At 41.1% G+C, this 23938-nt stretch overlaps 1 protein-coding gene across 1 annotated transcript in view; it reads right to left on the reverse strand.

Annotated features, from left to right (window-relative positions):
- LOC126428205 (F-box/LRR-repeat protein 7-like) overlaps positions 1–23938 on the reverse strand; it is a 109085-nt gene that overhangs the window by 56258 nt on the left and 28889 nt on the right. The window contains exon 3 of the mRNA XM_050090118.1: positions 7484–7652. Within this exon, the coding sequence (XP_049946075.1) occupies positions 7484–7652 (169 nt within the window). The remainder of the gene's footprint in view (positions 1–7483; positions 7653–23938) is intronic.

Raw genomic sequence — 23938 nt, forward strand, 5'->3', positions numbered from 1 at the left:
AACAAATTCTTGTGTTGTTCCTGTGAAAAGAGCCTTCCTACAGCAGCAATTGGGTTGGCAACCTGGAAGGAGCTAGTGCAGCAGATTTACGGAAGCCGAAGAGCAAAGGAAGGCTGTCAGTTTTCAAGTTAGAAGATGAGATCACTTTTAGATGGACAGTGTTGAAGATGAGTTGTGCCATGCAACTATCACTATGAAAGATGAGTTTCTCATTTCTTCCAGTAAATTGGCACACCACTGAGGTGACTGTTGCTGTAGCAAACAATATTGCAGTATTAAAGGAAAACTCTCCATGTGGAGAGTGCAATCGTTGCTCTGATTTCTCTCTCACCCATTAGATCTCTGTGTGTCTTACTCGTTATACCTTGTGCATTAATGGGGATTAAGGATATATGCAGATTTTACCAGGACTCCTGGATTTATATTGTTTCCCAATTGAGCCAATATACACCACTGGCCATTAAAATTTCTACACCAAGAAGAAATGCAGATGATAAACAAGGTATTCATTGGACAAATATATTATACTAGAACTGACATGTGATTACATTTTCACGCAATTTCGCTGCATAGATCCTGAGAAATCAGTGCCCAGAACAACCACCTCTGGCTGTAATAAGGGCCTTGATACGCCTGGGCATTGAGCCAAACACAACTTGGATGGCGTGTACAGGTACAGCTGCCCATGCAGCTTCAACACGATACCACAGTTCATCAAGAGTTGTGACTGGCGTATTGTGCGAGCCAGTTACTCGGCCACCATTGACCAGACGTTTTCAGTTGGTGAGAGATCTGGAGAATGTGCTGGCCAGGGCAGCAGTCGAACATTTTCTGTATCCAGAAAGGTCCGTACTGGACCTGCAACATGCGGTCGTGCATTATCCTGTTGAAAAGTAGGGTTTCGCAGGGATCGAATGAAGGGTAGAGCCACGGGTCGTAACACATCTGAAATGTAACATCCACTGTTCAAAGTGGCGTCAATGCAAACAAGAGGTGATTGAGACGTGTAACCAATGTCACCCCATACCATCATGCTGGGTGATACACCAGTATGGCGATGACGAATATACACTTCCAATGTGCGTTCACCGCGATGTCGCCAAACACGGATGCGACCATCATGATGCTGTAAACAGAACCTGGATTCATCCAAAAAAAATGACGTTTTCCCATTCGTGCACCCTGGTTCATCGTCGAGTACACCATCGCAGGCGCTCCTGTCTGTGATGCAGCGTCAAGGGTAACAGCAGCCGCGGTCTCCGAGCTGATAGTCCATGCTGCTGCACACGTCGTCGAACTGTTCGTGCAGTTGGTTGTTGTCTTACAAACGTCCCCATTTGCTGACTCAGGGATCGAGACGTGGCTGCACGATCTGTTACAGCCATGCGGATAAGATGCCTGTCATCTCAATTGCTAGTGATACGAGGCCATTGGGATCCAGCATGGTGTTCCATATTACCCTCCCGAACCCACCAATTCCATATTCTGCTAAGAGTCATTGGTTCTCGACCATCGCGAGCAGCAATTTCGCGATACGATAATACGATAAACTGCAATCGCGATAGGCTACAATCCGACATTTATCAAAATCGTAAACGTGATAGTACACATTTCTCCTCCTTACACGTGGCATCACAACAATGTTTCACCAAGCAACACTGGTCAACTGCTGTTTGTGTATGAGAAATCGGTTGTAAACGTTCCTCATGTCAGCACGTTCTGGGTGTCGCCAACCTTGTGTGAATGTCTGAAAAGCTAATCATTTGCATATCACAGCATCTTCTTCCTGTCGGTTAAATTTCACGTCTGTAGCACGTCATCTTCGTGGTGTAGCAATTTTAATGGCCAGTACTGTAACAATCAGTCACATTAATGTGACCACCTGTGTAAACCCTGTATAGCCAGTTTTTGTAGCATGGACCACTGCAAGACATGCAGGAAGAGTATCATTGAGGTTCTGGAAGGCACCGACAAGGGTGTGGAACTGTAGCGATTCCAGTACCGTTGCCAGCTGTGTTCAATTTCTCGCTCAAGGATCCATTTTAAACAGCCCGACTGAGGTGGTCCCACAGTTTCTCGAATCGGTCTAAATCCAGAAGTCTGGTGGTCTGTGGAGTGCAGCAGACCAATCATGGTGATCATCAAACCACACACATACACAGCGAGCTGTGTGAGACATTGCATTGTCCTGCCAGCTGAGGAGAAGCAAACTACATGTAGGGGTGAACATAGTCTGTGACGGTATATCCATACTTGTGTGATCCACTGTGTCTTCCAGAATGATGTCACCCAGGGAATGTCACAAAAAAGTTCCCCAGACCGTTACCCTCCCTCCTCCACATTGGGCCCCTTTCGATTGCCGCAAGACCGTACAACGATGGTGATCTGTCCGACAGAGGATGAAACATCATTCATCTGGTAAGTCCACCTATTGCCACTCAGTGACTTCCAGTTGCGGTATCGACATGCAGATTCCACCCCTCACTGCTGATGAACGGCAGTCAGCATGCGGTGCATCAACAAGGCACCTGCAGCAAAAGCCCATACACAGAAACTTTCTTTCACTGAATGGTCATTGAGGAGACATTGTGAGTAGCCCGCCCTTGATTCATCTGGGGGTCAGTTGCTCAACAGTTACGCATCTATTCGCATACACACATCTCCACAGCCGTCATTCACCCCTGCCATCCAAGACCTGTGGTGCACCACAGATGCCTCTGCACTGGTTTCCAATAGTGCCATTTTGGCAAGCTTCCATCCTTGGTCCAAAAGTTAATGACCATGCCCTTTGGGACATCACATAAATGCCCCACACTAGCTGCACTAGCTCCTTCCAGGTTGCTAACCCAATTGGTACCATAGGTAGGCTCCCCTAACAGAAACAAATTCTTGCAATGTTTCTGTGAAGTTCAATTTTGTATGAGGCATGTGACTGACAATATATCTGTCTTTTCCACATCATGACAAAAACTGAACCGTTTTCATTTCCTCCCGACACGCTTTATAGACCCTCCACTGCTAATGCTGCCACGTGTCGTCTGTGAGAGGTTATTGCACACTGATGTTGAACACAGGTGGAGGTCACATTAATGTCACTGGACTGTGTAATTTCTTTTGTATGCCAAGCCAAAATATTAGACAGTGTTGCTAACTCCGCTGTCCCCTCAGCCATCTTGCAGCTCGAATTTTATCTCCAGCCGCAATATTGCTGTTACGCCCTGTAAGTACTCTGCTTCGGTAGCTGCACAGAAGATTCTTAAGCAATCTTCAATTTTTTGGTCCTGTCCTCCTCAGTTGCGCGTAATACTACGGTATGTTGATGATTTTCACTTATGGACCGTCTGACAGCAACTGAATAAAACACAATTTTAGTGCCATACGCGTTTCGCCTTTATTTTCTGCAAGGCATCATCAGTGGCCTGTAATATGTACATATGTTAGCTATTTTATTTACATTTTTGTCACTGTGCCTATAGGTTATAAACAGTTCTGGTGGTTGGTATTTCCTATTAAGTAGTAATGTTTTGAACTGTACTTACAGGTTGCGTAGACAGTTTCTTACATATTACGCTCCTGTTGCATTTTTGGTCTTGTTCTTCTTCCTATGAGCGCCAATTTGCTGTTTTTTCTGCATTCCACAGCACTATGCACTGAACGCCTTTTTTAAATGCAATGTTTTGGTTTCTGTTGCCGACTGTCAAATGTTTTTGCCAAAGATCGAATATTACTGCCAAACTTATGAGTGTAACTATCAAAGTATCTGTGGTCTGTTCGTGTATGCATTTGTGTGTGCGCTTGTGTATGTGTGTGTGTGTGTGTGTGTGTGTGTGTGTGTGTGTGTTTTTTTTGGTGTCATATTAATTTAATTTAATTTTATTTTATTTTATTGTATTTAATTGTTTATTTTTGTTTATGTCCTGTGTATGTGTGTGTGTGTTTTGGTGTGATATATATATATATATATATATGTGTGCATTGTATGTGTGTCTGTCTGTATTTTGGTGTTATGCCTTTTTTTTTTTTGAGGGGGGGGGGGGGGGCTGTGTGTGTGTGTGTGTGTGTGTCTGTATTTTGGTGATTATATATATATCTAAAAACAAAGATGATGTGACTTACCAAATGAAAGTGCTGGCAGGTCGACAGACACACAAACAAACACAAACATACACACAAAATTCAAGCTTTCGCAACAAACTGTTGCCTCATCAGGAAAGAGGGAAGGAGAGGGAAAGACGAAAGGATGTGGGTTCTAAGGGAGAGGGTAAGGAGTCATTCCAATTCCGCTCCCGGGATTGGAATGACTCCTTACCCTCTCCCTTAGAACCCACATCCTTTCGTCTTTCCCTCTCCTTCCCTCTTTCCTGATGAGGCAACAGTTTGTTGCGAAAGCTTGAATTTTGTGTGTATGTTTGTGTTTGTTTGTGTGTCTGTCGACCTGCCAGCACTTTCATTTGGTAAGTCACATCATCTTTGTTTTTAGATATATATTTCCTACATGGAATGTTTCCCTCTATTATAACCATATTATATATATATATATATATATATATATATATATATATAGTCATAATTTCCTTTATTAAGTGTAGTAGGGAGCCTGTGCTGATGTGTGTTTGTTCATTTATCACATGTTTGTTTTCTGCTATGGCTTTCTGGATGTGGAAGTTTTCTTGCATTTGTATAAGATGTTTGTCATGGTTGCTTATTCTCATTATTTTCATTTCTTGTTCCATGTTTGTAGGATGATGGTTGTAGTGTTTTAAATGCTCTGCAAATGTGGAATGGTTTGTTTCATACTTCCAACATCTGATATGTTCTTTGTATCTTGTTTCAAAATTCCTGCATGTCATGCCTATGTATACTGCATCACAACTTTGACATTCAAGTTTATATATTCCTGATTGTTGGAATTTGTCCCTTTTGGTAGCTGGCTGGCGTAGGTGTGATTGAAGGGTTTGCCCAGGCTTATATGCTATTTTGAAGCCCTGTCTCTTTAGGATGTTTGCAACTCTGTGTGTTAGTTTATGTGTGTAGGTCATGGTGTACCATCTGGTTCTTTTCTGTGTGGTGTTGTCATTGTGTGTGTTTGTTGAGTGTGTTTGTAAGTTTTCAGCTTGTGAGTTCTTTTGTATTGTGGAAATGTTGTGTTTGTTTTTTATTTGTGTTTTTATTTTTTGATTGAGCCTGTGTACCACATGAGTGTCATACCCGTTGTTCCTAGCAGAAAACAAACGTGATAAATGAACAAACACACATCAGCACAGGCTCCTTACTACACTTAATAAAGGAAATGATAACATAAAAAAAGTATGTAACACCAAAATACACACACACACACACACACACACACACACACACACACACACACACATACACAAGCGCACACACAAATGCATACACGAACAGACCACAGATACTTCGATAGTTACACTCATAAGTTTGGCAGTAATATTCGATCTTTGGCAAAAACATTTGACAGTCGGCAACAGAAACCAAAACATTGCATTTAAAAAAAGCGTTCAGTGCATAGTGCTGTGGAATGCAGAAAAAACAGCAAATTGGCGCTCATAGGAAGAAGAACAAGACCAAAAATGCAACAGGAGCGTAATGTGTAAGAAACTGTCTACGCAACCTGTAAGTACAGTTCAAAACATTACTACTTAATAGGAAATACCAACCACCAGAACTGTTTATAACCTATAGGCACAGTGACAAAAATGTAAATAAAATAGCTAACATATGTACATATTACAGGCCACTGATGATGCCTTGCAGAAAATAAAGGCGAAACGCGTATGGCACTAAAATTGTGTTTTATTCAGTTGCTGTCAGACGGTCCATAAGTGAAAATCATCAACATACCGTAGTATTCTTAAGCAAATTTGCTGGGTTGGGAATTTTCTCCGCTAGGGGACTGGGTGTTACTCTGTTGATGCAGTTGTGTCAACGTAAGTGACATTTCACCAGGACTGACTGAATGGGCATGTCCTGAAAGCAAACAATAAAGAAAAAGCCCTTCAAGTACGGTCAAATCTAAGATTTTTGTTCTAGAGCAGGAGCGGGCAGGAATCCTGCACGTGTGCGGTGCGCTTGCACGCGTGCAGTTAACAGATGTTCTGAGTGCACACAGGGGCAAGCTGGCCACCCACTTCTCTCCCCTCCCCACCATACCGTCTCTCTGCTCCTTCCTCTGTAATGCATTTTGTTTCCTAGCTTGCTTTATTGAATGAAGGAATAAGGTTAGTAGAAGTGCTTGAAAGAAATCATGGTTTGAAAGAGTACCTATTACGTACGATACGTTTTATTTAATTATCACAGGTGGAGTTTATAATATGTTTAATATCTGGAACAAAATTTCTACATACAGATGAACGCAAACAGTTACGTAAATTTTCATCAGTGATGTTTGGTCTTAACTGAGACTTATTAATTCAGCAAATGGTTTTCCAGCTCACGCTATATTAAGCGCGATCTTATAACTTGCACATACCGCTGGGCTATTATTGTTGTCGTCCTGAAAAATTGAAAACAGTGCTCCATAAAATGTTAAATCAGTTGGTTGAGAGACATGACAAAAGGAAGTCGCAGATCTCTCGTGACCACAGCAACTACGACGGATTCATCTAGTATTGTCAGATCGCTCTTCTTAAGCTCAGTCAGTTTCCCCATCCGCTCAGAATCCGACAATAAATTGTACTTGTATTTGTGAAATTTATTATAACGGCCTCCAATACTAAACTTCCGCTGACCAGCGAGAATACTGCCACACATTAAACATTTCGAATTTTCACATTTTAGCACAAAGAAAAAATTATACTCCCATTACTTTTTTAAAAGATAGCAAATCTCCACTTCTCCATTTCCTTGTTTCACTCTGCATTTTCCGGTTCTCGAAATAAAACGTTCACTACGTAGTGGTTGCTACACTTCAATGTCCGTAGCTCGTAGCTTAGCCTGACACTACACTGCCGCAACCTGCCGGCTGTCGCCACTGCCCCGGTCGACAATTGCACGCGAGCTGCACACATGCACCGCTGTGCGCTCATGAGCCACGTGCAACGTTTGCCCGCCCCTGTTCTAGAGCATCATCATTTTGAATAATGTGCACAAATCTCTTCCAGAGGAATCACTGAGTGAAATAATTTGGTTATTTTACCTAACCATACATGCAAAGTCAATCAAAGTAATGAGCCATGGACGATTAATCTCAGACAGAGACCAAGGCAGGGGTAGACCCACAGCCTCTCTCTGCAGCTGACTTAATTTTTGACTGAAAATTATGATGCTAACAAATATCTGGTAAAAAAAATTTATACTGTCTAACAAGGTTGTACAGGCCAGGAATGGTTGTATTACACAAGCTTTGGAATGCTTAGTTAGTCCTTATTACTAACCTACAGGTATTTAATAGTAAAAATTGTTAGCAAAAGAGGACATGCAGTATCAAGAGGTGAGACTTTAATCTAAAGGATGTAACACTTACTGAGTAGCTGAGCTCCTGGGTGACATGCAGGTGCAGCTCCAAGAGTTTGGGGCATCCGTTGTAGAGAGCACGAAAGACGCGGGATGTAGCACTGCGCTGCATGCTCACGTGACGCAGGTTCGGGACGTCGTTGAACGTCTGTATTGCCTCCTTGTCAGTTGTATCAGAACTACACAATAACATAGCTTCTATAAAGAAAATTTGTAAATGACTGGAGCAATAACCAAAGGATGAAATCACCTTGTAGAATCAGTAAACAGCCAAACAGCTGTAATATGGAAGGATTATTAATACCCATTTACCACGGTTTTTCGGAAGCAAATAATGACGACCTAAACAGGTTAACAGTGGTACATTAAAAATATAGCCAAAAGGCATCGGTCAGATATAAAATTTCACTTCAATAATAATTAAGTTAGAGACAGCAAAGGACTTTGAAGAGCAGTTGAACGGAATGGATAGTGTCTTGAAAGGAGGATATAAGATGAACATCAACAAAAGTAAAGTGAGGATAATGGAATGTAGTCGAAGTAAATCGGGTGATTCTGTGGGAATCAGATTAGAAAATGAGACGCTTAAAGTAGTAAAGGAGTTTTGCTATTTGGGGAGCAAAATAACAGATGATGGTCGAAGTAGAGAGGATATAAAATGTAGACTGGCAATGGCAACGAAAGTGTTTCTGAAGAAGAGAAATTTGTTAACATCGAGTATAGATTTAAGTCTCAGGAAGTCATTTCTGAAAGTATTTGTATGGAGTGTAGCCATGTTTGTAAGTGAAACATGGACGATAAATAGTTTAGACAAGAAGCGAATAGAAGCTTTCGAAATGTGGTGCTACAGAAGAATGCTGAAAGATTAGATGGATAGATCACATAACTAATGAGGAAGTATTGAATAGGTTTGGGGAGAAGAGGAGTTTGTGGCACAACTTGACTAGAAGAAGGGATCGGTTGGTAGGACATCGAGGGATCGCGAATTTAGTTTTGGAGGGCAGCGTGGAGGGTAAAAATCGTAGAGGGAGACCAAGAGATGAATACACTAAGCAGATTCAGAAGGATGTAGGTTGCAGTAGGTACTGGGAGATGAAAAAGCTTGCACAGGATAGAGTAGCAGGAGAGCTGCATCAAACCAGTCTCAGGACTGAAGACCACAACAACAACAACAATTAAAGCATGCAGAATATGGAGGTTGTCATTTAGTGTTACCTCACCGCTGTACAGCTAGTGCACAAGTGTCGTGTGTGCAATACTTGGGCCCAGGAAAAATTCTGGCAAGAGAGGGCACCAGTAGAATGTGCGACGAGGGTGCGTGACAGTGAATGAACATTATTATGCTAAACTTGCTGGCATAATAATGTTCATTCACTATTGTGCACGGTCTTCCTACATACTACTAGTGCCGTCTCTTGTCGGAAGCTCTCCTTAGCCCCCCCCCCACACACACACAAAACGGTTTAAATAAAGCTTCCATTTAGCACTGATTGGCTGTTTATTAATTCTACAAGAACAATAACACAGGCGCAAAAATGAGGGAATTGACACCAACATTAACTTTCAGAATGTGTGGTTACTTCAAATGAAAACAAGAAGTAAGAAAACAAGAAGTAAGAACTATTAGGAAAGGGGTAGGAAACACATTCAATACTATCAACACAGATGAAATAAAAGGATACATCAATATTGAAGTTACAAATAAAATGGTAGCAAAAGGTCATTATTTGCGAACTCCAGATATTTACAGTGGACAGCAAGTGACACTCTGAAGAACACAGGTAATGGGCAACAACAAAGATGAAATGTCGAACAAAGCAATGAGCTCAAATTATGCTAACCAGTCCTATTGTCATCCACTTCTTCCCTGGGTCTATACCCCATCATCGTCATCATTTTCACTTTCAGTCACCACATTTTGTAGCTACTTTTGATGACCACCTTATTCACTGTCTGACTCTGACAGAATACTGGAATGTTATACTGTGACTTTATTTATTTATTTCATTCATATCTCCACCTTATTATTCCATCCGTACCTCCAGCTTACCACTCAGGTTACTGCAGTTGAAGATACGGAAAATGGCAAGCTATATACTGCAAATGCTGATGGGAAAATATGAGAAATACTGAATGACTAACACCAAGAATGAATTTTCACTCTGCAACAGTGTGTGTAATGATTTTAAACTTCTTGGCAGGTTAAAACTGTGTGGCTGTCTGGGACTCTAACCTTAGATCTTAACATTCAAAAAATACAATATTATGCAGTACAAGAAAGGACAATGAACTAACATAAATCAAAGGATGTGAGGGATTCTAGGGATTCAGATACTTGAGAATATTGCTGTCATCCAACAGTGAAACCACACTAGTGATGAAAGAGATAGAGAGAGAGAGAGAGAGAGAGAAAGATAGGGGTGGAGGGGGGGGGGGGCGTAACCTATAGTAAATGTAATCATGCAGGAGATGCTTACTATCGCTTATGCTTATAAATTCTACATCACCATAGGCATTTATCTCTGTCTTTGGTAGAAAAATTCCCACTGCTAGGCAAAATTTTCAAGTCAGATGGATTTAAGACAGCTGGAAGTATTATTTGGTGCAATGTTAACTGTCTCAGCACATGCTGAATAAGTCCACATGGGGGAAGCAAATTCAGCTGTAGATTAGCAAACCCCAACCGCTGGAGTCCACATCACTGAGAGGCTAGCTTTCCACGAGAACTGACAAGGTCACAAACTGATTTCTTCTCATCTCAATCCTCTGTATTCACGTCTCACAGTGAAGTTTTTGAAGATGTCTGACCAGTCAGTGATGATACATAGCTAGACTGGTGAGTCTGTATTCGGCCTCACCCATCTGAGGTGATGCTTAGTTGCCCTCCAATTATTTGCATTTAACAGGCACAATTCTGCCACTCGTGTCTTTGATGGACTAAGGGTCAGCTGGTTGTATTCTTAGTATTCCTAGGAATTCCAGAGCAAGACTGTCAAAATACAGAAAATACTTTGTGTTTTGAGGATGATGGTCACTGGTACACACATTGAACAACATGTGAAACAGTGCACTTCTCTAAAGTAAACAGTTCCTCTGGTCTTTCCAACTGCTGTGACTGCTCTGAAAAATCAATGCAAAATTTTCCATGGTCTTTTAATATCAATATTAATCTGGCAACACTACCATTCTTTGTTGTTTTGAAAAGCATTCTTACAAATATTCCACGTTGTGGTAACATCCTATGTGGCTGTGTGATCAACAGATAACAGGCCCAATTTTGTGTGTGTGTGTGTGTGTGTGTGTGTGTGTGTGTTTTTTTTTTTTTTTTGGATATGATTAATTACACATGCTGTAGAATATTATACCTCTTGAAACCAGCTTGTTCAGATGATATTAGTTCTGGTTCTACGAATGTATCGAAATGAGTCAAGATTATACACTGCTGGCCACCATAAATGCAACACCCTGAAGGAAGCATCCGAATCAAGTGAAATTTACACCATGGGTTTGCAGCGATAAGATATGCAACTGATTAGAATTTCAGTGCAGACGCATATCACGCGCGCCTGTGGCGCCACCTCATAGCGCCATTTAAGGCTTCGATTTCGACGAGTGTACGTTCGGCACGTGGGTTTACCTTGTGGTTGTTTCACAAGACGATCAGTTATGTCTCGTAGACAACAGCGAACATCGTTTGATCAAGTATCCGAGTTCGACAGAGGAAGGATAGTGGCTTACCGAGATTGTGGATTATCATACAGAGAAATCGCTAGTCGTTTTGGACGAAACCAAACAACTGTAATGCGGATATGTGACCGTTGGATGCAGGAGGGTACGACGGACCGACGTGGTCGATCGCATTCACCTCGGTGCACCACTGCACGTGCTGATAGGCAAATTGTGCGCATGGCAGTGACGGATCGCTCAGTGACATCCCGAACCATAGCACAGCATAGCACATTGCGTCTGTAACGCATCATCCAGTGTCTGCGCTTACCATTCGACGCCGTTTACAGCAGAGTGGTCTGTCCGCAAGACGTCCATTGCTTCGTCTACCATTGACGCAGAACCATAGACGTCTCTGTCGCCAATGGTGTGATGACAGACGGATGTGGATGGCAGAATGGAATGACGACGTCTTTACTGATGAGGCACGCTTCTGTCTGCAGCACCACAATGGTCGGATTCGAGTGTGCTGGAGCCAGTTGTCCTTCCTTACCTTCAGGGCTCGGCCACAGCTATATTTCAACAGTATAATGCGCGACCACACGTGGCACGCATTGTCCAAAGGTTCTTCGTCAATAACCAGATTGAAGTGCTTCCCTGGCCGTCTCGCTCTCCGGATCTTTCGCCGATAGAAAACATGTGGTCCATGGTTGCTCAACGAGTGACCCCGATTACATCCCCAGCTGCCACACCAGATGATCTTTGGCAACGTGTGGAAGCTGCTTGGGCTGCTGTACCCCAGGAACACATCCAACTTCTCTTTGACTCAATGCCGAGACGTGTGGCAGCGATGATCTCCAACAATGGCGGCTACTCTGGCTACTGATTCTGGCAGGAACCACATGTCACAGATGTCTGTAAACGTAATCAGTTGATACTTGGTCAACATGTTATCTACAAAAAAAATTTTGTTGTGCTACCTCTTGTCTTTCTTGGTGTTGCATTTACGGTGGCCAGCAGTGTATGTTCAAAGGTTTTACACAGATGACTTGGGAGCAATATTGGCCCATAGTTCTTAGAATCTCTTCCAGGTTTTAACAGCGAGATTACTTTTCTTTGCAAATGTGATATTATCTCAAACCTTTACTGAGTAATCGGTTAACCAAATAATATTAAGGGAACATATTTTATCTATTTGTTCAGCAACTTTAGAATATTTAGGTTTCCTAATTACTTCCCCCAGTTTGTTATTTAAAAGTCATCCACCTCTCCTGCTTTGATGTAACAGATTGTTCCAGCTCTTCCTCAGAATCAGAGGAAAGATGGTCATGTAAAACCATTGTTTAAGGAGTTAGCACACAGAAAATTTCCACTGTGCACTTTGATTTGTTTACAAACGATAAAAAAGGAGAGCGCGCAGGACATTGGCAAGACACAATGCGGTCAAAGTCTCCACCTGCTGTGGGGATGGTATTTATACTTTGGCATCACAGCTTGCAGGTGTCTTTGACGACACAGCAAACACCTCTGTGGACAATGCAAAACACTAACAGAAACAGATTCATTTCAGATGCATATGTTGTTCTGAGTAATAAAGAGATCTGCCACCTAATTTGGAAATGTTAAGTACCCGAACAACCATATACAGAAGAGTTCTCTAAAATGGCAGTTACACCATTTTGTAGCGAGTTAGTTTATAAATGAGCTCTCTTACAGCCTCTGCAAATAACAAAGTATCCAACAGCACTATTACTGGCATTGCATAGCAGGCCCACTGCATCAAGAAAACACAAGAAGGGAACAGTAAATCTTCAATGGGGTAGAAAATATCAAGATGACAGGTCATTAGTGAAGTAGTTGGTTCAGTTGCAACCCATAACCAGAGCCATAAACACTTCTTTTTTGCCTTAATCCCATACGACTGAGATTTAACATTTCACTGCCTTGGACGACATCTATACGTTTTTTACTGAGCTTTCTGTTTCACTCTTTTCATTCAAGAGATGAAACTGAGCACTATTATCTGTGATGATGTCTGAAATAGTCCTAGATTTTTCTTTTTCATGTTCTTAAACAACATTCAACCGTAATGACTGTACTTTGGAAAAAAGTACTTTCCACTGTTTTCTTGATTACTGTCACTTACCAGTAATATTTTTTCCGAGCTTGATGGTAATCTCGTGCTGAAGATATCCTGTGTGTGGTGCAGCACATTTCTGTAGCGATTTATTGGTTTCACAATAATGCAACCATACTGTAGATACAACCTCTCAGGATACAGTGCTGTGTTGATTACTAAACTGCTTTCATGAACAGACTATGGTTGTAATGTGGTTTCACCTTTGTTACATCTGCATCTCCGTCTTCTGAAAACCAAACCCTATCTGGTTTCTCGAAATATGATCTTGTTTTGGGGCAACACAATATGCTTCATTTTTGTTTTAGTGAAGAGTTCACTGTCTAGTTTAATAATCTGTTGGTAGATGTTTTCAGAGGAGAAACTAAGTCTGGTGGGTATAACTGCATTTCCACCCTGCACTGGAAGGTGGAAGTTTACCCCCGCAAATCTATACGAGTTTAATTCCTTTCACACTTCTGTATTCTCATCAGTCTCAACATATCCTAATTATGTTGGCACAAGAGAGTTATTTGGGAGCAATGAGGCGCAAAGAAGTGTTAAGTTGTTTATACATAGAGGAGACTATTTCAGTCATCATTGTGATGAGTTTAACATGTAAATCAGCACAACTGGAACTTACATCACTAGTCTGGTAAAGAACACACTCCCACCATACTAGTGCAGTTTTTCAGGAGTAAACATCATTTCTGTGATCGTGGGACAACTGCCAGGTAGTTTGTTATGCATGTTCCGTAGAGATACAATAAGTTATGCAACACATCTTTTTCTCAGCCAGTTTGGTTGAAAAAATGTGGAATTTGTTTTCGGACATCGTGGAATATTCCCATTTCAGCCTCTGTAGTTTCATGAAGTTCCGACAGGCGGCAGTGCTACATGTAGCCACAGGCACCTTTGTGATTGTGATTTATTAGTCTCATAACATGTGATTAAGGTGTAGGAGACACGTCAAAAATTACGAACTAGAATCTAATACTAATTTTTAAAACTATATTTAGTCTATGTAGCAGTATCTATATTTTCTTATTTTCCAGCATAGGTAAATATCTATCTTGATAATAGACTACACCCCCCCCCCCCCCCCCCCCCACAATATAATGCTAATTTGTGGTTAGATTCTGCTCAAATTATCAGTTCATCTTCCATGAACTCTTATAATGAGTAATAACATTTGTGTATAAGAATTTCGTGTAACTTCTTTTTTAGTATCCCTAGTTCCATGTTTAGGATGTTTTTGCCTTTAAGTTTGTTGTATAATGAACAATTCCGGTTTGTTGTGTAAAAATATCATTAGCTCGTATAAGTATAGGGAGGGGACAGTCAAAATTTTTAGTTTCTGTAATAATGGACAACATGATTCTCTTTGCTGTGCAGTGCACATATTTCTGATATTTTTCTTCTGGAGCTTCAGTACATGAGATATATTATTGGAGCTCCCCCAGAAAATAATCCCATATCTTATCACTGACTCAAAGTTACTAAAGATATGCTACTTTGCGATTGGACATGTTTGCAGCACAGGTACTCAATGTGTGTGTTCCAGTTTAAACTCTTGTCGAGGTGTAGACCTAGAAATTTGGCAGAATGCACTTCTGTTAATTCTTCACTTTTACGATTTATACTAATTTCCTGGTCTCTTGACTGTTTGGTTCTGAATTCAATCAAGTTTGTTTTTGATATGTTGGGCTTCAGACCATTTAACAGGAACCATGATTCTAGCCTGTCTAATGTACCAGTGACTATCAGGAATCGTTTCTGTTTCTTCGCTTTCTATCGAGACAGACTTGTCATCAGCAAACGGAACGGATGGTGAATTTATGTTTAATGGTAAGTCGTTGACATACAATAGAAAGAGAATTGGACCGAGGATAGAACCTTGTGGGACACCCTGCGTTGTTGTTTTCCAGTCTAGTTTACACCATTCAAAGAGATGATTGTTCTTTGTTTTCTATTAAATAAGTAAGAAGTAAGCCATTGAAGTACTGCACCCTTAATCCCATATTTTTCTAGTTTGTGGATTAGCAAGGAATGATTTACGAATACCTACAGAGACCTGGCAACGAACAAAAGTACGGCGAGTCATCAGATGAGGCGCCTTTCATCACTGCAACAAGATTTCAGGAACCTGTCCGATCTCCCCGGTGCCAGTCAGTCACACATAGCTGTGACTCCTGCAATGTTGGAACCTCCAGACTTCCATCTGCTTGGCCCAATGAAGGATGCACTTGACAGGAAGCAGTAAGTGGACGATAAGGAAGTTATCGATGCAGCAAGATGTTGAGTCCGACGTCAACTTGTAGAGTGGTACCATGCGGGCATACAGGCCCTCCCCGTAAAGTGGTGTAACGCCATTGCACTGAATTCAGATTACGTTGAAAAAACAGTGTTTTGTAGCCAAAAGAATGGGGAATAATATTGTGTATTTGAATCCTGATTAAAATTCACCTGCTTTCAAAAAATAAGTGTTGAATTTTTTACTGAATGCATAGTAAAACCCATCTCTCACAAGCGTATATTTAGCCTACTAAAGACTTTTAAGACTACAGTCTTCAAATATTTATTGACATCAGTACATGTACACGACATGTGGGATCAGAGGAGATGACACCACCCCCCTCTCCCCCCTCAAAAAAAAGATGCTCTAACTTACCAAACGAGAAAGCGCTGGTATGTTGATAGAATAAAAAACACACCAATTTTAAAGCTTTCGCAACCCAAGGTTGCTTCATCAGGAAAGAGAGAAGGACAGGGAAAGACGAAAGGATGTGGGTTTTAAGGGAGAGGGTAAGGAGTCATTCCAATCCCAGGAGCGGAAAGACTTACCTTAGGAGGAAAAAAGACAGGTACACACTAGCGCGTGCTCGATCGAACTTCTTTTCTCAAAGTCCTGCAGTTACCATACAAATCCAACATCCAGTTCTTGAAATAAATATGATGCTTCTGATAAACAATGTTTCGTATATTCTACTCTTGTTTGCAATGATTGTGCAATACAAAAGTACTTTACTGTACGGAAAATCACAATACATTGATATGGACCACCACTCCAAAAATGGTCTGTCTTACTTTAACAGATTTCAATTGAGTCCGTGTGTAACAAGTTTTTCTTGTCCCTGTGACCTCACAGCAATTGTGATAGCCACTGTTCCTGTGTGGCACACACAATATCTCTGAGGCAGGAACTGACAACACTGAATAAACTTCTTGACCAGCAGGTACTGTGGACTTGTTAAGATGTTTATTGTAATGCGAGTTTGCAGATCTGCAGTATCCATTCATCTCTCGATACATGCGAGTAAATAAAACTTATATCCAAACAGTATATTCATTACTAAAATAAAATTTTTGTAGTGGTCATCATCATTGGTTCGAAAAATGCTTGTGCTTTTTTGTTTGTTTTGGGGAACACATCCCTTCACCAAAGTGATATTTTATACTACAGCTGACAATCACCCTCCAACTTAGCACAAAGAACGAACCAAACACTATTGCAGCAAAAGTGCTGCTGTCTCGCTTTCCACATTTTCAAAATACATTTATGTTTCTCACCATGATTACCAAAAAATTAAGCGCTGGTTACCAAAAAAGTAAGTACCGGTCAAGGTATACTGGCACCTAGGCCCAATCTTACCACGCCTATGCATAATTCCAGTACTGGTTACACCAGCATCCAGTGTTGTTATAGTTTGCTCAGGCCTTCATAGCAGCAACAGAGAACACACTACCAACACCAAGTACCACGTAAGAAAAACATCAGTGCTTTATTTTACGACATTCCAATGCAGTGTTGCTCTTCCAACGTAAGTCCCTTTTTCCAATTACTTTTTTCCCTGTCTGTTTTTGTCCATCCTCCTATTATGAGGGGCATTCAATAAGTAATGCAACATTTTTTTTTCTTTCTGAAAGCATGTTCATTTTATTCAGCGTTCCAATATACGAGGGTAATCCCAAAAGTAAGGTCTCCTATTTTTCTATAAGTACATAGACCTGTTTATTTCTACAATGGTTTACATCAGTTCACAGCTTGAAGATTTAGCTATTTTTCGACATAATCATCATTTCTGTCGATGTATTTTTGTAGACACTGTGGCAGTTATTGTATGCCCACGTCATACCAGCTCACCGTCATGCTGTTTAGAAAATTACGAACCTCTTCTTTCACCTCGCCGTCGGAGCTGAATCACTGGGACCACTATTAATGCTGACAGATACTGTGAGACTCTGAAAAAACTCAAACGGGCAATTTAGAATCGGAGAAGAGGACTGTTGAGCAAGGGCGTACACGTTTCACGTGACAACGCTTGCCCACACATTGCTTTTCTGCAACAGTTTCAGTGGAACATAATCACCCACCCACACTATAGTCCTGACTTGGCGCCCAGCGACTATCACCTGTTCCCTAGGTTAAAAGAACATTTGGCCAGCAAGCGATTCAGCTCCGACGACGAGGTGAAAGGAGAGGTTCATAACTTTCTGAACAGCATGGCGACGAGCTGGTATGACATGGGCATACAAAAGCTGCCACAGCATCTAGAAAAATGCATCGACAGAAATGGTGATAATGTCGAAAAATAGCTAAATGTTCAAACTGTAGACTAATTTAAACCATTTCAGAAATAAACAGGTCTATGTACTTATAAAAAAATAGGAGACCTTACTTTTGGGATTACCCTTGTATCATGTTCTTCCCCACTCTTCTGGCGACAAAACCGTATTTTTCAACATAATCTCCGTTCAGTGTGACAGGCTTACACTGCCTTACTGGTAGGGACCACAGGGTACCACTCTACTGATCGATGTCGGAACCAACATCTTGATGCATCAATAACCTCACCACCATCCATATACTGCTTCCCAGAGAGAGCTTCCTTCATTGAAACAGGCAGGCAGAAATGATAGGCTGTGAGATCTGGGCTATTGGGTGGACGAAGAGGAACACTTCAATGAAGTTTTGTGAGGTCCTCTCAGGTGCGCAGACTTGTGTGAGGCCTCGGGTTGTCACGGAGAAGGAGAAGTTCGGTGGCATTTTTGTGATGACAAACACATTCCAGGAGACACAGCTGTATATGGATAACTGGTGCACAGAAAATCGGACAGCTTTCTGTGACATTGTTGCAATGATGACAGATGCTCAACCAAGTACTTACTGTGGTTTGGCTCACTGCCAGTCTCCATTGATAGCCTGCAAGCACCTACAAATACCTGCTCTGGTTTTCTGCCAAAAGAAACTCAATGATAGCTCTCCACCTGGAACGCACCTCTGTTACAGATGCCATTTTGAAGGCTATGTATAGTGCCGCTTACAGCAAATTCGACATTTTGGTCAAGGAAAAAGAATTCAGAATTCTGAGACCCACGGTGGCAAGAGTGTGCCGAAAATAACAAATTTCAGGCATTACTTCTCACACGGGACAACCGACCGGCTGATAGCCTTCACGTGTAACAACTGAGAGTACCAGCAGTTGCGTGGAATTCTCAGTGCTAACAGACAAGCAACACTGTGTAAAATAGCCACAGAAATCAATGTGGAGCATACAAAAAACTTATCCGTAAGGACACTGCAGTGAAATTGGGCATTAATGGGCCATGGCAGCAGATGATTGATACGAGTGCTTTTGACAATGTGCCAGGCTGCTGGGCCCCAATTTTTTGCGACTCGTTTGAAGAATATTTTGGTCAGTTCGAGGGAATGATTTGGCCATCCAGATCGCCCGACATGAATCCCATCAAATATTTATAGGACATAATCCAAAGGTCAATTTGCGCACAAAATGTTACACCAGTAACAGTTTCACAATTATGGATGACTACAGAGGCAGTAACACTCAATATTTCTTCATGGGCTTCACAATACGCCCAATAAAAGGAAGTCCAACACAATATTAGGAGGTGCCCCGTGACTTTTGTCACCTCAGTGTTTCCTTCTGCAGACCTGGCGATGAAATTCTTTTCACTGTTTTCTGCAATGAGATTTAATAAGGTTTGAAGACACGGAAGGAATTGGCCGTCTTCCTGTCACCGTGTGACAACTAAACCTCATCCCCTCCACGGTTCCTCACTCTACACCTCTGTGCTGAGGTGAATTCCGAAACGGTGCACACAGTAGTTAAGTTGACGCTGCCTTTGTGTGAACATTAACATTAACTGGAATTCACATCAGAGTCCAGACCTTCTGATAAATTGAATAGTGGCTAATAAGATACCCTTTTTACTTTGTTTTCGAATACCTGCTGTGTGATGTGCCAGGAATCTATTAAAGAAGAGAGTTCTGAGCTACTGTCACATTTACTTGTAGATCCTTAAGTCCCCTAGAACTTAGAACTACTTAAACCTAACTAACCTAAGGACATCACACACACCCATGCCCGAGGCAGGATTCGAACCTGCGACAGTAGCAGTCCCGCGGTTCCGGACTGCAGCGCCAGAACCGCACGGCCACCGCGGCCGGCTTAATATTCCACTGACATGATAACCATCTCAGCATTCTGTGCAAAACTGCTATTCCATTCATGAGTTATCTCATTTCCTCTCTTTTGATACTGGAAGGAACTCCTGTTTGTGAAAGTTAATTACTGTGTCACCCTACACACAGTCTTTTGCAAAACAGGTACTGTCAACCGGGGTGATTTCGGACAGTTTTGTTGTTATTTTGATTGTAGCTTTCATATATATTGTTAGGTTAAATTGATTGTTGTGGAAGTGGTAGGGTATACGTGTAACAAATAAAACATCCCAGAATCAGAAAGTGTATGTGTAGGTATATTTATATGAGGCAGTTAAATAAAGTGTCCGAAGTGACCCCACAGATTGGGGTGATTTCGGACACTTGTTTTTTAAATCTCTGTCTGAAGTTACAGTATATAGAGGGCGAATTCGGGCAGTTACTGCCTTTTTTTAAATTCTACATGCTGTTTATTTGGTTTTGGTGACATTTTACACATTTTAAGGCAGCCCTTTGTTACGAATAAGTGATATGGAGTGATATAATGAATTATATATATATTACAGATAAGTTTTTAGTTCGCAAGAATTTAAATATACAGTCTCTTTCTTCACTTCTGCACGAGCTCATTTAATATTTTCACTTAAGTGAACGGAAAGATCTTCTGACTGTCGTTTGAGGAATAAATGCACCCATTCTCCTCCTGGCAAATTATTACGAAATGTCTTCTCTTTTCGGCTACATTTATCAAGGTAGCCTTTAACTAAATATCTAATATCCAATTTAGTGAAGGGAAATCCCCACTGTGCAGCCCTCAAGATACCTTGCTTTAACATTTCTTCTTCTTCTTTATTGAGCACTGGCTGTCCTCCCATTTTTTTCATATGTGCTTCCTGCACTTTATTTTGTAGGGTTGATTTAGGTATACCGTACAAATCACATGCTTTTCTGTACGATAATTTACCACTCTGAATATCACGAACAGCTTTATCTAAAAGTTCCGGGTCACAATTACACCGTACTGTAGCACCACTCCTGCTCTTATAAGTTCTTGGCATTATCCGAAATCACCGCACACAGTACACAGTTTCACAAAAACCATCGTTATTTTATAACCTTGCACGAGAAACTCGACAAACTTGTACAGAAATTGTCTCAATGCTGTTAGCTACTGAGCGTGTCAACAATTGTGGTTACAATAACTTCCCACTCGGCGCAACAATAAAAAGTTTCCATTTTACGATAATTCGTGGACATTTAACACTGAGACTGTTCGTCAATTATTCACCTAAGGAAACAACTGACGCAAAATAAAAGTTGTTGAAAGCGATAAATGCGACCTTGAACTTAAAATAACTGGAGCATGGATGTTAAAATAAGTAACTCTTTGTTTCTATGCAGTAACAAAGAGCAAATAAGCCATGCTGTCCGAATTCGTCCCAGTGTCCTCAATCACCCCGTTTGACAATACATCTTTAAATTAGTTATATCTCACTTGCAGCAGCCCAAGAAGAAAGTGTTAACCTCCTGTGATGTAGGGCACATTCAACTGTTTGAATAGTGTGGCCAATGTTTTGACACTGAACAAAAACCGTACTTTATGACTATGCAGAGGCAATAGAGTGAGATGTTAAAAATTCTGCCAACCACTCACACTTCACTACTTCATCTGGTGTTGCAGTGGGGCAGGTATGCTGTGCAGTGACCGACTTATATTTTCCACACATGCAAAATAATGCTCTGTCTCTTAGAATTTGTGAACTCTACCCCTTATTAGTTGCACAATTGACCGCAAAAAATTACCAATGAGAGAGTGTTACAGTAGTTTTCAAATTAGTCACATATATTTTTCTTCTAACACAATTTAAAAATCTCACTTGCATACATGACAGAGTGGAATGTGCACTGAGCTCTAGGCCTCTGCTTCCTGTCATAGTAGAGAAACTATTCCTAAAAAAGTATTGGCAAATGGAAAGTGTTTTAGATTGTAGTATTTATGAGAGCATGCTAAAAGTGATGCCTCCACATCTTTTATTCTGTTCCCAACATTGGTCGAGGTATTAAATGCCATGCATATTACTCTGCTGACTTTCCCACTTTGCTGACACAAGCTACAACCCTGAGCTGTAAGTAGGATCTGAACTGTACTATTTAAATAGCAGTGTGTAATGTAACTGTGTCGGTGCGTGAGAAACAGCGCGCTGTAATCGAGTTTCTAAATGCAGAAGAGTTTGTCCACACGTGGAGCACCCACATCTTCAGCATGACAAAGTCTACCGTATTTACTCGAATCTAAGCCGCACTTTCTTCCGGTTTTTGTAATCCAAAAAACCGACTGCGGCTTAGAACCTAGTGCAAAGTAAGCGGAAGTTCTGAAAAATGTTGGTAGGTGCCACCACAACTAACTTCTGCCGTCGAAAATAGGTAGCGCTACACAGGCATGCTTTGCAGGCACAAAGATAAACACTGGCGCCAAAACCTCTGCGTCAGTAAACAAATTTTAAAAAAAGGTGGAAGACGAGATTTTCTCTCTGCCCCGAGTTTCGACCACTGCATTTTCATACATTAACCAACGAAGTAAATAGAAATTCCGTATTGTTCATCTTCGAATGTAGCAGCCTTTCAATGTACTACGAAAATCTGACTGGCAAGAATGTTTGAGATGTTTGTCAATATGGCCAACTCTACGTTCTGAATTTTTTCCTACCTGTGACAAGAGATGGTTGCTAATAGGAACTTTTATGAATTGCGAATCACATGCAGTATTCACCATAAGAATAACACGAATGTAAACATTTTGCCATGTATTCCTATGTGTTTCCTGCTATCTTATTTAAATCCTGTCTTCCGAATAAACTACGAAACTAGAGTGAGACAACAGCAAACGCGGAAGAATATACATAAAATGGTTCAAATGGCTCTGAGCACTATGGGACTCAACTGCTGTGGTCATAAGTCCCCTAGAACTTAGAACTACTTAAACCTAACTAACCTAAGGACATCACACACATCCATGCCCGAGGCAGGATTCGAACCTGCGACCGTAGCGGTCGTGCGGTTCCAGACTCTAGCGCCTTTAACCGCTCGGCCACTCCGGCCCGCGAATATACATATCATGTCATGTTTATATTCGCATTATTCATATGCTGAATAGTGATACAGTCAGAAATAAAGGACGGCAACTGACTAGATTTTTAAACCTAAGATGACTAATTTCTGTGCAGAATGTAATGTACTAAAGAGGCGTCTGCAAAAATTTTCAAACGGAGAAAAATTTTCGCTAAACTTTTGTTCAGAACATCTATCATATGCAGTCTATTATTTGGTGCTTGTTGATCATTATCAAAGAAAGCGGCAGTGTAAGTGACAACAAATAGCATTCTGTTGCCACTGTTTCGCTAATGAGACGATTCCTCTCTTTTTTAATATAAATTATAAGCGGTGGTAGCGCACACAAAAGCAAGCTGTTCTGCGAGCGGCAACAGGTCGTACACACACATCATCAGAATGCGACAAACAATGCATGACACAGTACAGTAGTGCATTTTCAGCTTAGAGTGACATAAACACCTATAACAAAGAGAATGGCACTTATCAAATCAAAGAAAAATAAGCAATCAATTCAAACCAGATGAAGCATGTGAAAAAGGCTCTCTAGTATAAATACGGACGGAGCGCCTGGCGCATAGTAATGACTACGTGGTAAAGCTTAACTGCTAAGTTTACCACACGCACCAAACTACTGTAGCTGTGTCGTCATTCATTCGACCTAAATTGTCTCCTATTACAATGGACCAACTTTGTTTCGGTTTGGAGGTGCGGTCTAAAACGTTTCTCCCCCTTGAATTTCGAGTCTCAAATTTCAGGTGCGGCTTAGATTCGGAAAAATTTTTTTTCCTCGATTTCGAGTCTCATTTTTCAGGTGCGGCTTAGATTAGAGTGTGGCTTAGATTCGCGTAAATACTGTAACCACACACGAGAACTGTGACATCTGCAACAGTACGACACCTTGGGTTCACTGTCATCTATCGTGCTCCATACAGTCCCAACAAAACACCATATGGACATATGTACTCTTCCGAATGGTTTCCAAGATAGAACATATTTCATGTATATTGTTATTTATTTTCTGTAGTATACAGATCATCATTATTGTTTACAATGTACACCAATAGTGCTGAAGACAGCAATACAAACAATTTGATACAGGACACTGTCAT

The sequence above is a fragment of the Schistocerca serialis genome, chromosome 12, assembly GCF_023864345.2.
Source record: "Schistocerca serialis cubense isolate TAMUIC-IGC-003099 chromosome 12, iqSchSeri2.2, whole genome shotgun sequence".
Lineage (NCBI taxonomy): Eukaryota > Metazoa > Arthropoda > Insecta > Orthoptera > Acrididae > Schistocerca > Schistocerca serialis.